We start from the raw sequence: 15,658 nt of genomic DNA on the forward strand, positions 1-15,658 counted from the left end.
CGTAATTGAAGTACGTTGTGTTGTGTATCTCTGTGATATAAATAGGAGGGTGAATCAAATTTGCAAGACTTTATTTTTAATATTTTTTTTATTATACATTTAAAAAAACAATTATAGGTTATTTTTCTACATATCCTCCTGCTTTCGAAACGCATTTGCACGACGCATGTTCATAGGACATTTTCGACTCGAATGCACATAAGGAACACGCAGTAACATTTTAGTGCAGCGGAGAACCGGCGCTAACTCGCTTATTTGAGGTAGTTTTTTTTTTCGGAGTAGAAAGAATTGGGACCCACACCATTTTGTTCAGAAATGTTTGAACCTTCAGAATCTCGCTTTACGACATTTTCCCGTGGTCCTGACAAAAGTTATAGGCCGCTAAAGTTGAACTTTACTCATTTTCGCGCGCGCGACTAGACCACCGAAAGTATTTATTTTCTCCGCAACTAAGCGATATACATCAATAATTCCTTTTGTAAAATGAAAGTACATTTATAGCAGAATCTAAAGCATTCATATTTACCTACCTTGTCTGTAGCTTAGTTGCGGAGAAAATAAATACTTTCGGTGGTCTAGTCGCGCGCGCGAAAATGAGTAAAGTTCAACTTTAGCGGCCTATAACATTTGTCAGGACCACGGGAAAATGTCGTAAAGCGGGATTCTGAAGGTTCAAACATTTCTGAACAAAATGGCGTGGGTCCCAATTCTTTCTACTCCGAAAAAATTTTTTGAACGATTTCGCGGCTCTCTCCGCTGCACTATTTTGTCCCTTTCCTTGCGGGAAACCATGTATATCTTTTCAAACAGATGTGGCTCCATTTGATGGATTTATTCATGAATGTGTAAATGTATTCCTGAACTTTGTCTTGGGTTTCAACCATTAAATTCAAATTAATTAATTAATTACCATCCAATAAAATGTACATTTTATTTGAAGAGTCATTATTATTACACCTAGTATACCGTGTGTCTAACACTTTTCTATTTAGCTCAAAATAAGTCATACTAAAACGTTGGTATAGTATAGAACATTTACTGCGAACCTTTATAGCTATGTACTGGTGCAGCAAACAAATGCTATGAAGACTGAGTAGGTACTAGCCAGAAACAATATGGGCGCTACCTGGTCGTAAATCTTTGTTGTGAATGAAGGCTTGTTGATACCAGTAATTAGTTGGATGTTTTTTAGATCCGAAATTAACTCCCAAAGCAGATACCCCTTCCAGTGACCAAGTTTATTACAGACTCGTGCTTAAGGCGTATAGAGTTTTCGACAGTTCATGTTATAATATAAACAACGTCCTCGTTTTCAAAGACTTTGAACTTTGCATGGATACCGAAGTCCGTTAATTATTTCTGCGAGTACGAAAGGCATAAATTAATATGTCTGTTAAAAATCTAGTTACACCAACCCATGAGAGCAGTTTTATGAAAGTCGATTGGATTGCTGTATGCAGATACCAACGCTCGAGCAGCGCCTATCAAAGGTAACCTTAACCTTGTTTATTTAACCGTTGAGTGATTGCCTCAACGACTTAACTAAAAACATTTATCGTGATTTTGTCAATGTAGCACATTACCACAATTGTGTGAGGAGCTGGAATTGTAAAATTCCTTTATTTTATAGTGTATGTTAAAAAGACCTTTTAATAGGTTTGAATGAGTAGGCTAAGCCGTTCTTTAACTGTAAGGATAGATAAAGTGATCACTTTAACCGTAACGGTAGATAAAGTGAAACAGATGACTGTGCGTTCTAATGACATCTGTCATTCTTATTTGAAATGCACGATATAAAATGACGTTCAGAATATATGACAATTCTGTTTCTATGGAAACTATCGCGACTGCAGAACCTAAGCTTGCTGTTTTTGACGTCCCTAAATTAAATTCAGAATTGTCAGAAGCCTTACAATCATTTATATGGCTCCTGCTATAAAATAAAGTTTTGTAATATACACGACGATAAACGTAAACTATCCATCTCGTGAAAGTTATAATAATAAATAACTATTGTAGTATCTAGTACAAAATGGCACGTCCGCTTGTTGAAGAACTAGCACGGATATCCGAAACTGAATTACATGAAGTACCGAAGAGAGTTCCGGATGACATGATATACATTCGGAACTGGATGAGGGAACAACCCCATCTTCCGGTAAACATTGGTAAGGCAACCGCAACATGTTGTTTGATATAGCTCGCATCATTTTTAGACGATAATTTATTGCTATCACTTCTTCGTCTGAGCAAATTCAGTATGGAACTGACAAAAAGACGTGTCGATGAGTATTTTACAATTAAGACACTTGCACGAGAAATGTTTACCAACAGAGATCCCTTTTTACCAGAAATACAAGCAGTGCTAAAAGCTGGGTAACTTTTGTAGACTATTAGTAGCCTCGTTATGCATTTCTCGATTTTAGCGCTATACTTCCTTTACCAAAACCTACCGATCGAAGCTCCCGGATTATATTGTACAATTACAGTAATAATCTAAATCCCGATATAATGTCCTTAAAAAATATATTGAAAGTGGGAGGAATGCTTTCAGATATTCTGTTGCGTGAGGATGACTACGCGGTTGTCGCCGGTATTACAAACTGGACAAATTGTAAAGATTTTCCTGTTAAATATATAGGAGAATTAACACCGGCCTTCTTCGGCAAATATGCGCGCGTCATAGACGAAGCATTTCCGCTGCGTGTCACTGGGATATACATTACGAGTTGTCCGAAGATACTGGAATCTGCATTTAATCTTGGAAGAGGCTTCTTGTCCAAAAAGATAAACGAAAGGGTAGGTGTCACAACTACATCGTTACCCATACCAAATTTTAATAGCGAAAGATTTGTTCAGGTGTCTCTCTTCAGCGAGGCAAATTTTCAAGAACTGCACAAGAAAATACCACTACATCTTTTGCCGGAAGAGTACGGTGGAACAAATGGGTCGGTGAAGAAACTAACAGGTAAGATTTTCCGTGCACTTCAAAGGGCCAATTCAATTTTCCCGCAGAGATATGGAAAGACAAAATCGAAAGTCACAGAGATTTTTTTCTTGAGGATGAAGAATTTAGGACCGATGAAAGTTTAAGGATAGGGTTGCCAAAGACAAACTCGGATTTGTATGGTTTAGAAGGATCGTTTAGGCAGTTGTTAATCGATTAGCAAAATACACATTTCATGTCTTTATATAATATAAAATGGTTCTGTACGTGTTATTGTAACTGAACTCCTCTTAGACAGCTAGACGGATTTTGATGAAAGTTTTTTTACGTGTCTGTGTGTGCCTCCGGATGGTTTAGCATTGGTCCCATCGGATTATAAATTTTTTTTAAAACTCCTTTTTCATTGATGTAGCACTCTGCTATTTCGTGTACCGCTATAGATACATGCTGGGTCTCTGTGATCATATATCCGTCAATATTTGGCATACGAAGTCGCGGGGGGAAAATCTAGTTAATATAATATAATGGAAAAAGCCATTGTCAAATGTAGCGTGGGTACTATTTTGTTTGAGACTGATTTCAGCTTTTTCTAAATATAGAATTTGCGATTTTCGTGAGCCTGTGCCACTTTTTTATAAAACCTTTAATACCACAAATATAATCAATCATTCTAGCTAGGCTTGTTTGTGAGATACAGGGTGACAACGAAAATTTTTGCTTTTTGAGAGTAGTGGTGTAATCAAAAACATTTTGGACCACCATTTCATTTAACCCAAAGTATCCTGTATCTCTTTACGTCATCATTTTGCATTCTTTTTCCTGATTACATTGATGTATCACAACCTATATTTTTTTAATATATTTATTGCTGTGTGCATTAATCCGGCCAAAAAGAACCATAAACAACAAAATAATTGCAATGCCCCCCGTTGGGCGAGCAAATAAAAATGCTGTGATCCTTGAACTGGGGACCAATTAAAACACTTCACAATCCTAAGTAGCTCTTTATTAAACATTTCTCTCTGTACACATCCGCAGTACGGCACCGAAATATAATTCAATTCTGACTTTAAATAATAATAATAATAATAATAATAATAATAGCCTTTATTCCCCATAGGTCTCATATCAAAATTTCACATATCAAAATATAAAAAACGATTATAGTTATTCATAACAATAAAGAAAAACTTCTAAATTAATGATCAAATGGCAAGATAAGAACTAGAAAAGGAAAAGAAGAAGAAGAAATTTAGTATTACGTATTTATGAGGAATCACACGGTGCCAATTCAAATTAGTAGTTAAACTACCATTGGTCTTCTTGCTGATTACAAACAAACAATGGCCAAGATCAAATCGTTAAATTCGAAACGGGCCGTTACGAAATTTTGAAAAACATTTAAAATGAACTTTGAGCTCGAATCGCAAAAATTAATCGTAATTGAGCATGAGACTTCTCTCATGAACACACGACTTACATAATTTTACATAAATAAAATTTATTCCACAATCACCCATGAAATTAAACAATAAAATGTTATCTAACAACAATTGGACTACAACGTCCGAATAAACAAATCGCGCGTTTGCATTAAATTACAATACAATAAACAACTACCAAGAAATTTTAAAATAAATAAATAAACAATAAATTGCTTAGTTTTCGACCACCTAACAACACGTGACACTATTTTTACGTCATATTCCCCAACAGCTTTAACGACATTCATTGTTGCATCTGGTTTACGCAAAAATACGCCACCGAAAACTCGAAACGGCCGCCCGTGTTCCGTGTACGAATACTAAAACATAGACGCGCGTGTCTCCTTCAATTTCACAAACAAAATCAAACTCGGCCTCGAACTTGGCAATACACGTCGAACTTGTTGAAAACTTTCTTCTAAAACCACCGCGACTCGGCCTTACAAAAAGTTCGCAAAACTCGAACTTTTGCAAACGGCCCCTTCAACAGACCGCAACTCGGCCTCGAAACCGGCAAAGGCCCCTTCTTCTTCTATTCTTTCTTATTTCTCCCCTGAATACTGAACGTTATCATGTAACCATCTCACGAAGCAAAGCACATATAAAATATATCGCGACTTTAAACATTTTAAATATGATGAATTCGTTGCAGAATTACAGGTCTTGCCTTGGTATCGTTTGTTCAATTTAAGAAATGTGGAATGTAAAGTACGTTTTTTAAACGATAACCTTTTATATCTATTTAATAAATATGCTCCTATTAAGAAAGTCCGACTTACTAGACCAAAAACACCTTGGCTGACAGACTTTATAAAAGCCCTTATGCATTCAAAAGATAAAAGTCTGTCGAAGTTCAAAAATGAAAAAAATACTAGCTCTTGGAATGAATACAAGCGACTTCGTAACTTATGCACTAATGCTGTTAGACAATCTAAGCGTCACTATTTCCACACGTTTGCGACCGGGCAAAATAAAAACGATTTATGGAAGGTACCTACTGAGAGACATGAACATTTTCCCAAACAAAACAAATTATTTGCCTTCTGACTTTAATGACCCTGATCTTATTAATGACCATTTTTGTGACTCTATTACCGCTCATAAAATTTCACCTGATCCAGAATTGTTAAATTTTTATAATACAAATTGTAAACTCAAGGACTTAAATCCTTTTAGCTTCACTCTCATTAGTGAATCGGATATTGCTATGATACTCTCAAAAATTACGACAAACTCTGTAGGCGCTGACGGGGTGAGTAATTCAATGATTACTGTTTGTCTGCCCTTTTTGTCGCCTTATCTACTGCATGTGGTTAATTGCTGCCTTGAGACAAACTATTTCCCTAATGCTTGGAAAGTAGCACACATTCCTTTACCTAAAAGTAAAAATGTTCGCACATTACAAGATCTCAGACCTATAAGCATTCTACCAGTGTTATCCAAATTGCTAGAAAGAGCAATGGAAATACAAATTAGGAAATTTTTGGATGAAAACGACATTTTACCGCTTATGCAGTCGGGCTTTAGGACTGGATATAGTTGTTCTACAGCTTTATCATGCATTGTGGACGATATCATTACAGCAACCGATAACAACATGCTCACTGTTAATGTTGTGGTAGATTATTCTAAGGCATTTGACATGTTGGACCACGAATTGCTAATTTCAATCTTACATTTTTTTGGTTTTAGTAAAGACGCGTTAGAATTAGTAACTAGCTTTTTAACAGATAGAACTCAAAGAGTAAAAATTCAAGACTCACTGTCGTCAGAACGGAACATTCATTCGGGAGTTCCACAGGGCTCCATACTCGGCCCTTTATTTTACACTATGTACACTGCTAACTTACCAAATTGCATAAATACATGCAAACATCACCTATATGCAGATGATACACAAATTATATCTCTCATTTCCACCTTCTGACGTAGATCTTGCTTTAAATAAACTTACCAGAGATTTAAATAACTTATTTGAAACATCCACAAAATACTCCCTGATTATTAATCCGTCTAAATCTGTAGCGCTGGTGTTCGGAAAGGCTCACCACCGAAACAATGTTCAGCAGCAGATTTATCTAAATGTTGGCAATCACGCCATTCCAATAAAAACGGAACACAAGAACTTAGGACTAATCATGGATAGCGATCTTCGTTTTAAAAGTCATATAAACCTATGCATTCAGCGCGCTTTCAGCAGTTTAAAATCTTTGTATATCCACAGATACAACTTTAACTTTGATACCAAAGTAAAACTAATGAATGTGCTAGTTCTATCTCATTTTAATTATGCAGATTGTGTGTATGGACCTTGCTTGGATGGAACCAGCAGGAAAAGACTACAACGAGTGCAAAATTCTTGTCTACGGTTCATTTTCGGCTTGAGAAAATTTGATCATGTCTCCCATAAGATGTCTGAAATAAAGTGGTTGAATATGGAAAATCGCCGTTCCCTTCACTTTTTATATATGTGTCATCAAATCGTTTTAACTCATAAACCACAGTATCTTTATAACAAAAATACTTTCCGTACAGACGTACACCATCTCAATTTACGTAACAAAGGACTTATGACTATTCCAGCTCATAGGTCTTTTCGAAGGGCGTTTTTCTTATCAAATTGGAAAACAATACAACTCGTTGCCAGCTTTTATCAAAAATCTTTCCTTAAAGCCTTTTAAAACACAAACGCGACTTTTACTTTATAGAAGTCAAATCCAATGTTAACCAGTTCTTTGAACACTTTAAGTTTTTTTTATTGTGTTTTTTCTACATTTTTTTAACAAACGCATGTATACCGTTTTATTTAAGAGAAACATCACTCATTTCGCCATAAAAAAATGAAGTGTATGTATATTGGGGTAAAGTGGAAGAGCAGACCAATTAGTCTGAACTTCACCCGTTCACTATTATATATTTGATATATCGTTATGCCTTATTTTTCATTTTTGTGTTGTTACTTTTGTATATAATATGTGAATAAAGATCATTAATTAATTAAAAAAAAATTAATTAACGATCATTCGCTTTTTAAACCATTCTAAGAGACACCTTTCGATTTTTCACATTCACGTGAGACACTTTCTACGGACAGGAGCTTTTTCCCGTTGGGCAACTGATGCTCATTTTTCAGAAAATTTTATTCAAACTGTTTTTCTAAGCTCAGTCAACCGACCGCTAATCTACCTAAACGTCTTTACCAACTCCCGGTCGCTATTCTAATCTGGTTTTCAGGCTTTGTACAAAATAATCTCCTCTCTGAACACTAAGGAATTTTGCAACGCCTACTCAACGCTCGAATATTAATTGGCGGTGGTATTTTATTAATTTTCATTGTTTCATACCACCTTGCAGGATTGTATACTGACTTTCGGCTTCTGCGGTGTCAGTTTATTTTGAGCAAGCTGTCCTTAGTTTGCAGAGTTACAGAAATAACTTAACACGACCTATTTCCAACGTGTAATTCAAAACCAACAACGAGGCGACAAATACTCTTTAGAACAAATAATTCATTGACAAACGTGTGAGAAGATTACGGAAGCTTGCTGCTATTACAATCGACCAAAAAGAAAAAGTTGAATTTGTTATAGGTACTGGTTTGGTGCAATACGTTCTTGACTTTTTTTAAACGTTGAAATTGTTCTTCCGCATAATGAAACGGGAAAATCCCCAAAATACACAATTTCCTTATGCACAAAAACCCGTAGATTTTTTGTTTTCTTCAATATCATATCCTTCAACCTTTTTCAATTCTCGTTTACTTCGGAGTTTTCCGATTCTCAACTGTTCAGATGTTTAAAATTCGGTGTACAGTTTCTTTCAATTCTTTTGATTTTTAAAATTTTTTATGTTGATATGATGCTCTGCATTTCTCGGATTATCTAAATCTTAAGTCTTTAAAATCTGATTTTTCGGTTCTTTGAATGCTTCGTAGTTTTCAGGATATCCCGGACAACGGACGTTTTCGGAATGTTTTACAAAATTGGAAAATATCCCAGACAATTACTTCAACGACACTAAATGTTCCTCTAATGTAGAAATCGCAGAAAGTTTCGGTTTGTTTTCGTTCGTTTCGTTCGTATCACGCTACATTATTATATAAGAACATCGGGACATTTAAATACAAATACTGAACAGTTTCCAGACTGTGATTGTTACCTTGTAAATTTGAGTAAACACTGTTATCTGATTATTCTAATTATGATAGTTTGACCGCTTTGGTATATGCACTGTAAAAAAACGAACGATCAGTTAAAGACTAATGTGCATGTGAATTTACGTCACTTCCTTATTTCCATATTTTTTCGTTTTTAACAAAGCTCGTAAATTTGAATAAATGCTTAAATCCGATTATGTAAGGACTGCAGGTAAGTGCTTGTAAAGTGATCCTGGTTGCACGAATATCATAATTCAGTTACTACTTTCAAAGCAAGGCCCGGTTGAAAGAGGTACACGATCGCGTAACGGACGTTGCGATGAACTAGTAGATATCCGTAAAAGGTTTTCATTTGCTGGCTTTTTGATAACCCCAAAGTGTATGACGTTACGGTAACGGCTACAAGCTGGGCTACAGGTCATAAGTGTATATTACTCTATTAAATTTAAGTCAGTAGAACCTAGTCTATATTGTTAGCAGAAATCCGAAAAATGGCATCACGATATCGACCACTTTCAGAGCAACTTAAAAAATTTGCTCAAGAAGAACTAAATGAAGTTGAAGATCGGGTGGATGACGATGTCAGACACATTAAAGATTGGTTTGTAAAGCAAGCCCACTTGAACTTTCAATTAGGTAAGTGTTGAGTGGGTAAACATTTTATAGAGTTGACTTCTTGTAGAGGATCAGTTAGTGTTATCCTTTCTTCGCTGCACCAAGTTCCGATTAGAAAAAGCCAAAGAAAAAATTAATGGTTACTTTACTATGAGAAGTTTAATACCCGCATTGTTTAGTACCCGAGATCCATTTTTACCGGAATTACAACGTCTTCTTAACGCCGGGTACAGTAAAAATGAAATCAACGGATCCTATGAATACATGCGTCTAACATCAAGTTACTTTTAGAATAATGGTTCCGTTACCAAAAGTAGATGAACGTGGATCTAGAATACTACTAAGCACTTCTGGAAAAAATCTCAATCCAGACACAATGAGCTTACAGAGTTTTGCAAAAATATGTTACATGATCGCAGATATACTACTCAGAGAAGACGACCAAGCAATCGTCAATGGTTTGACTATTGTTATTGCGTGCAAAGGTGCACAACACAAATATGTACCTCAGCTAACACCCACATTTATCAAAGAACAAGCATACGTTGTGCTTAACGCCCCTTTCAGAATCTCCGGCATGTATATTGTAGATTGTCACCCAATCTTTCACTATGCATATAACATCACAAGTTTTCTCCTCCCACAGAAGATAAAGAAAAGAGTATGTACTCCTTTCCTATCATGTGCATTCATTTCTTCTTTAAGGTGGTAATATTTACTGAGGCTAACTCACACGAGGTATATACTAACATTCCTAGAGATCTGTTCCCAGAGGAACTAGGTGGCAGTAACGGTTCCCTAAAAGAGTTGACTGGTAAGGTCCCAATTTTTGTGTGTATCTTATTTCTAGCATTGGTACTAATTTTAGTTGAGTGGAAGAAGAAGGTGGAAAGTTACAGAGAATGGTTTCTTCAGGACGAAAAGTTAAGAAGCAACGAAGACCTGCGCCAAGGAAAACCTAAGGCGTCTTCCGACTTTTTTGGCACTGATGGTTCCTTTAGACAACTAAACATTGATTAACTCCATTTTCATCTTAATTTTTTTACAGTTGTGTGTTTTTATATACAAACACTGTATTTTATGTCAGTGGAAATAAATTGCGAAGTAATTTACTCTATCGTTCAATTTTTGGGTTGTGAAGAAAATGACAATAATAGTTCTTGAGGTAACGGCAACCATAATACTCCAGCGCATTCAAGTAACGTGTTATAATGCGGATACCCCAAAGTTATGAAATTAACGGAAGCTATTATAGAAGTCAACAGGCTTGAGCCAATTGCCCCTCAGCGTCCAACACTGAAGCCACGCAGTGAAAGTAGTATTAGAATTATTTTCCAGAACATTAAAAACAGAATCGTACAGTAATTCGTTCTTTTCCAAATTGAGCATATCTCGCTGATTTTCTTTCCGTTTAATATACAACCCTTCAATTGACGATGTGGGGAGTAAATAACATTTTCCTAGTTAAAGTGCAATGAATTTCAATCTGTGTTTCACCATTTTAGTAGTGCTAAAGTGTGGGAACTGCCTAAATATTGTGTTTGTAAATGAAAAAATTCTACAAATTGAGTTAAATCAATGTATTTGTTTATAAATTAAGTTTGTTGTTTTGTAATGTAATATAATGTTTTGTTTTATTTTTAAAGATTTGTACAACTGACAAGGTAATAATTGAAGCAATCCATTATAACCTTTTAATCATTTATTGATTATCAATTTACTAGGTTTGTGACACAAATTCTCTCTCTAATAAATGTGGTTTCAATTAAACTAAATGTTCTTGAACATATTATCCTCGCCATTAGAGATTGCCGGTACGTCATAAGTAAATGACTCTAGCTATCCAAAACGTTTATAGTAAAGTCACATGAAAAACAGCACATCAAATAAAGACAGTGAATATTCGAAGTGCATTTGAAGGAAACGAAGTGAGTTATTGAATGAGATAATGTGGTAGAAAGAGAAAAAACAAAAACGAATAACCAATGCGTTTTGTAAACCGTATGAATTTGAACTCTCATTTGACTAAAATAGTTCTTCCGTATATTTGTTTGACAGTTGTGATTTTTAATTGTTTACCTGTCACGCACTTTAATCATCGGTTACGCACTTTTCAATCAGTTCTTTTGAGAACTAATCCGTCACTTACGTGTATCCTATTAATCACGTTAATCTCTCTCTCTACGAATTCCCATGTCTGCAAAGGGTAAAACTTTGCATACAGAAGCACAACAGCTTGTGTTAAACTTAGTGCAACATTTTGAGAAGGAGAAAGAAAACGGTGGTCCATTGATACCCGTATCTGCTGTTTAAGAAGTAAGTGTGATTATATTTACTTATATTTTCATTTAGTACAAACACACAATTATAGCGAGTGGCCAACGCTTTGGGTATATCTGAGAGGACGGTGCGAAGCATCAAGACAAGAGCGTAGGGTAGAAGGAGGATCAACATCAGGATCCAGTTGAGAGGCTGCTTATTTCTCATTTCTGATTCCTAGTAATCTAACATTGTGCTAAAAATGTAAAAAAAGTATAAATATGAAATAGAAGTAGAGTGATAGTGACAGTCGTATATTATAATACCTATATTTTGAACATAATTAATATCCATTTAGTGTATCATTTTGAATTTATCCTTATTGTAAGCCATCATAAGTAACAGTGAGTAACTTTGAAAAGTGGTAGTCTTGCAATGTGCAGCTGGGTGTATGAAAATCGTATAACCTATAAATTGAATGCTCTAATTGTGAATTTATAATTCTTTATCGGCAAACTCACTTTTGAATGCAAGACCCGACCATTGTAATAATTCTGACGTAGCGTAATTACTAAATGTTCACATTTTTGGAAAAATTCCATTGTAATGAGGCAGCTTACAACAATGGGTTTATCTTACCATATGCCCTGTAAAAATAACGCATTAATGACCTGTTAGATTACAAGGATTTTGTTTTCTCACCGTCTTTATTACGTTATATTTTATCGACTAACGATACTTTCTGCGATTTGACAGTTTTGCACCTTCAAATAAACATCCAATAAATGACAGCTGTCGCCATCTCGGAGTATATTTTCTAATCAAGTTCGCATTATTACGGAAGTAATTTGACTCATATTTTTCACTTATAATTGCACAAGAGGTTTGTATTTTACCGAGTAAATTTGGGTTGTTTAGGTAATGAAAATCTGTTGCCTAGCAATTAGACGAGAAAAACTGTCAACTAATAAAAATGCGACACCGCAGGTGGAGCATTTTTAGGTTGACAGTTTTTCGAGTTCAATTGCTAAAAGGAAACAGATTTGAATTGCCACAACCCAAATTTACTCGGTTTAAATACAAACCTCGAGTGTAATTCGGCAGGACAATTTAACGAACAACAAATTCACCAACTAATCAATTATTGACAGACGTCAAACTAGTCATATGGGAAAGGATAATGCGATAATTGGTTCGAAAATGAATAAGTGAAAAAACCACTAGTGCATTTGTCGCTGGAAAAGTTGCAGGTAACTTTTGCCGCTGTCAAAGTGACAATTTCACTGCGGCTTATGCGATTTTTTATACATGAGTTGAATTGTCATATTAAACCATACGATTGTGAACTATGACGTACCGGCAATCTCTAATGGCGAGGATAATAATCTGAAATCGGTCATGTACAGTAAATGTATGACATAAATGTTGTTGTCAAAATGTAACGTTAACATGAGGTAGTATCATTACGTACATTAGTTTTAAACAAAAATAACGGTGCACGTGTAATATTTGTTGTATCTAATTTGGAATGTCCATACCTATTCATAATTGAAGTAAATTATAAATGTAGAATCAATAGCAAAAAATGTCTATTCGCCATTGATTCGATATCCTTCGTTTAACGTGTTTTGCGTCTTTCTTTAGTACATTAATTGCTTTCTGAAGGATATGCCATAGAACATAAGAATTTTGTTTTTATTACGATGAGTTATAGCATAAATTAAACTAAATGCTTTCCGGAATTTTAGCATGCAGTAATTTACGGAATGTGGATATATTTAAATTTGGACCAGTGGTCGAGTTTTTTCCAAACACATTAATTTTGTAAGTATGTATTTTGGAAAAATCTTTCCTAAATCACTTTTTTATTTAGAATCCATTGCGAGACACATTTTTTATATAAGGTGTTGCCTGTTTGGTTTTTCTTACACGGCCCTAAACTATATTTTTTCATATGAATCACCCTATATATTTTGAAGTTTTTGAAAAGAGCATAAAATTTCGTAAATTTGATTGATTACTTATTATATTTATATTAAATATTATTTCCAATATTTATACATTAAAATGTTTTTTTGTTGTAGGCATCTACGCTAACAAAAGATGGCAGGATTGTGTAAAAAGAGTAGAGTGTTGGGCTACGTAACCGGGAGCTCGGGTGTTTGAACCTGGGTTGAGGTGAATTTTTCATATGTGGCAGAGATGGAAATTTCCTTAAATCAATTTCGAGCATTACGCCGGTTACTCCGAATTAAGTTTTCCTGCAGTTTTCCTAATTCGTAAGATACCGGACTAGTATAGAACAACTTAAGACCTTCTGCAGGGGACCTCTAAAAAGCATTATACGGGTCACCCTGTAATTGGGCGAAAGCCTATTGAGGGCCCAGAACAAGAGAGGGACAATAATAAATAAATAAATAATGAGCGTGGTATAATGAAAATCTGTGCTCTATTGTAATCTTTGAGAATTGTGTATCAATTTGAAGTCCAGAAAGTAAAGAAAAACCAGATAAAGTTGTTATTGTTATTGTTCATTTCTATTTTATGATTAAGTATAAATTTTCCAGCGCTTCGGATTCCAGGTGGACCTTGACATCAAGATTTTCCGAGGATTTTTCTAGTCAGTAAACTTGAAGTTTGTAGAAAATTGGGGGCACTGTTACTGTTGAGGGCCCAGAACAAGAGAGGAACAATAAATAAATAAAGACGCAACACAATAACACGCGAGTATAGCGGTTCATGGACCAAAAAGCGAATCATAGTTATCGCAATTAATTCAACGAACTTTACTCCAGTAAATCTAGAAAATTTAATATGGGATAACCCCGGGTACATTTTTTTCTTTTGTTATTCGTTCGAAAGGGTCTCAAAAGCAAAAGCTTAACTATGAGTTTGGGCACTCTTCACCGTTTCTCCGCAACAACACCTAAATACATAGGTGTTGTTGTTCTCCGCCATTTTGAATCCCATTTATTTTTTTAAACGCTCATATCTCGCGTTCTACTTATCGCACAGCGTGTAAATGGGGGTCTTTGGATTCATCAGGACTTATATTTTTTGTATTTTTGTATATTAAAAACACCGCCCGATGCGACAGAAGAAAGTTATTGACGCCCAAAGTCGAGAGAGCTTCGTAAAACACAACCCTCAAAAAAACAAAATAAAAAGCGAAGTAAACTCAATGTCGAGTATTTAAAAAAAACTTCCACTCCAATGAAATTCACGAGGTATGCACGAAAAATTATGACAATCTGCGTCCAACCTCTGTTTCGGCGAAGAGTGCCGAGAAAACACCTTTGCAGAGCAATGTAGCGCCAGAGAAGAACCCGAAGTTTGATTGCAAAACGGTGTGCTTTATATGCTACAAACCCGCTGAAAATACATCGTAAGTAAGGATCTTTTTTTGCGGTGAGAAACCAAAGCACTAAATTCGTTCCTCGATATTCTTGAAACTCTCCCGAAATCAATCAGAAAATTGCAGTAGTTACATTTGACCAGCCATTATACTGGAAGGCAGAGCAAATGGTATCCCGCGCCGATCCGTACAGCTCATTAAAGAACGTCGTAGTAAGACTGTGGGGATTTCATTTGTTGATGTCCTTCATGGGTGCTATCGATTATATCATAGCAAAAAGTTGATTGGAAAACGTACTTAAAGTAATCGTCTTGACCCACAGAACAAACGAAGAGATAGTTTAAAATTAAAGTTTAGAATTTTAAAAATATGAACTTGCGCCATTCCTATTGTGTTTATTCAACGATGCAGGTGTGAGAAAACCCCCAAAAGCAGCATTATTTACAGAATATGATGTACTTTCATCGTCAAATTCATTTGGGAACAGAATATGAGAGGCAATTGAGGGAGGGTTTATACTTCATTGATTGACTTGGACGAGCGACATACTATTTGGAGACATTTGTACGAGTTACGTATCTTTCCAATAATTATCTACTGAAAAAATCCGATCAACCTTTTTGAGGGTTATGCCGAAGGTGCTACAAACTCTTGCAAAAAAATTGCCTACAGACGTAGACCATAGACGAGCAAAAGGTGGACGTGCAGCAAACATTCTTCTTGACGAGTCTACATCATATACAAAAATAAAAGCAAAAATAAATAAAAAAAAATAAACAAATTTTCAAAAATGACTCAAATGCATTTTCTCGCCAATGATCAGAACCAAAAAAATCATAGAC

At 35.3% G+C, this 15,658-nt stretch overlaps 2 protein-coding genes across 3 annotated transcripts; both read left to right on the plus strand.

Annotated features, from left to right (window-relative positions):
- Window positions 1–1,132: 1,132 nt before the first annotated feature.
- LOC116171114 (retinol-binding protein pinta-like) lies at window positions 1,133–3,213 on the plus strand. The gene is made up of 7 exons (XM_031487797.1): window positions 1,133–1,344; window positions 1,406–1,490; window positions 2,020–2,168; window positions 2,217–2,376; window positions 2,427–2,799; window positions 2,860–2,968; window positions 3,016–3,213. Exons 3-7 carry the CDS (start codon window positions 2,033–2,035, stop codon window positions 3,165–3,167), a joined length of 930 nt encoding a protein of 309 aa, XP_031343657.1. The 5' UTR covers window positions 1,133–1,344; window positions 1,406–1,490; window positions 2,020–2,032; the 3' UTR covers window positions 3,168–3,213.
- A 5,539-nt stretch (window positions 3,214–8,752) lies between these two features.
- LOC116171111 (retinol-binding protein pinta-like) lies at window positions 8,753–10,718 on the plus strand. Of its 2 annotated transcripts, XM_031487791.1 has the most exons (6): window positions 8,753–9,013; window positions 9,068–9,223; window positions 9,270–9,429; window positions 9,494–9,863; window positions 9,908–10,016; window positions 10,071–10,718. In XM_031487791.1, exons 2-6 carry the CDS (start codon window positions 9,079–9,081, stop codon window positions 10,220–10,222), a joined length of 936 nt encoding a protein of 311 aa, XP_031343651.1. In that variant the 5' UTR covers window positions 8,753–9,013; window positions 9,068–9,078; the 3' UTR covers window positions 10,223–10,718. The 2 variants fall into 2 exon arrangements, with proteins under 2 accessions (XP_031343651.1, XP_031343650.1); XM_031487790.1 differs by having other exon boundaries at window positions 8,753–9,223.
- The last annotated feature ends 4,940 nt before the right edge of the window (window positions 10,719–15,658 follow it).

This window comes from Photinus pyralis, unplaced genomic scaffold (assembly GCF_008802855.1).
Source record: "Photinus pyralis isolate 1611_PpyrPB1 unplaced genomic scaffold, Ppyr1.3 Ppyr1.4_LG5, whole genome shotgun sequence".
Lineage (NCBI taxonomy): Eukaryota > Metazoa > Arthropoda > Insecta > Coleoptera > Lampyridae > Photinus > Photinus pyralis.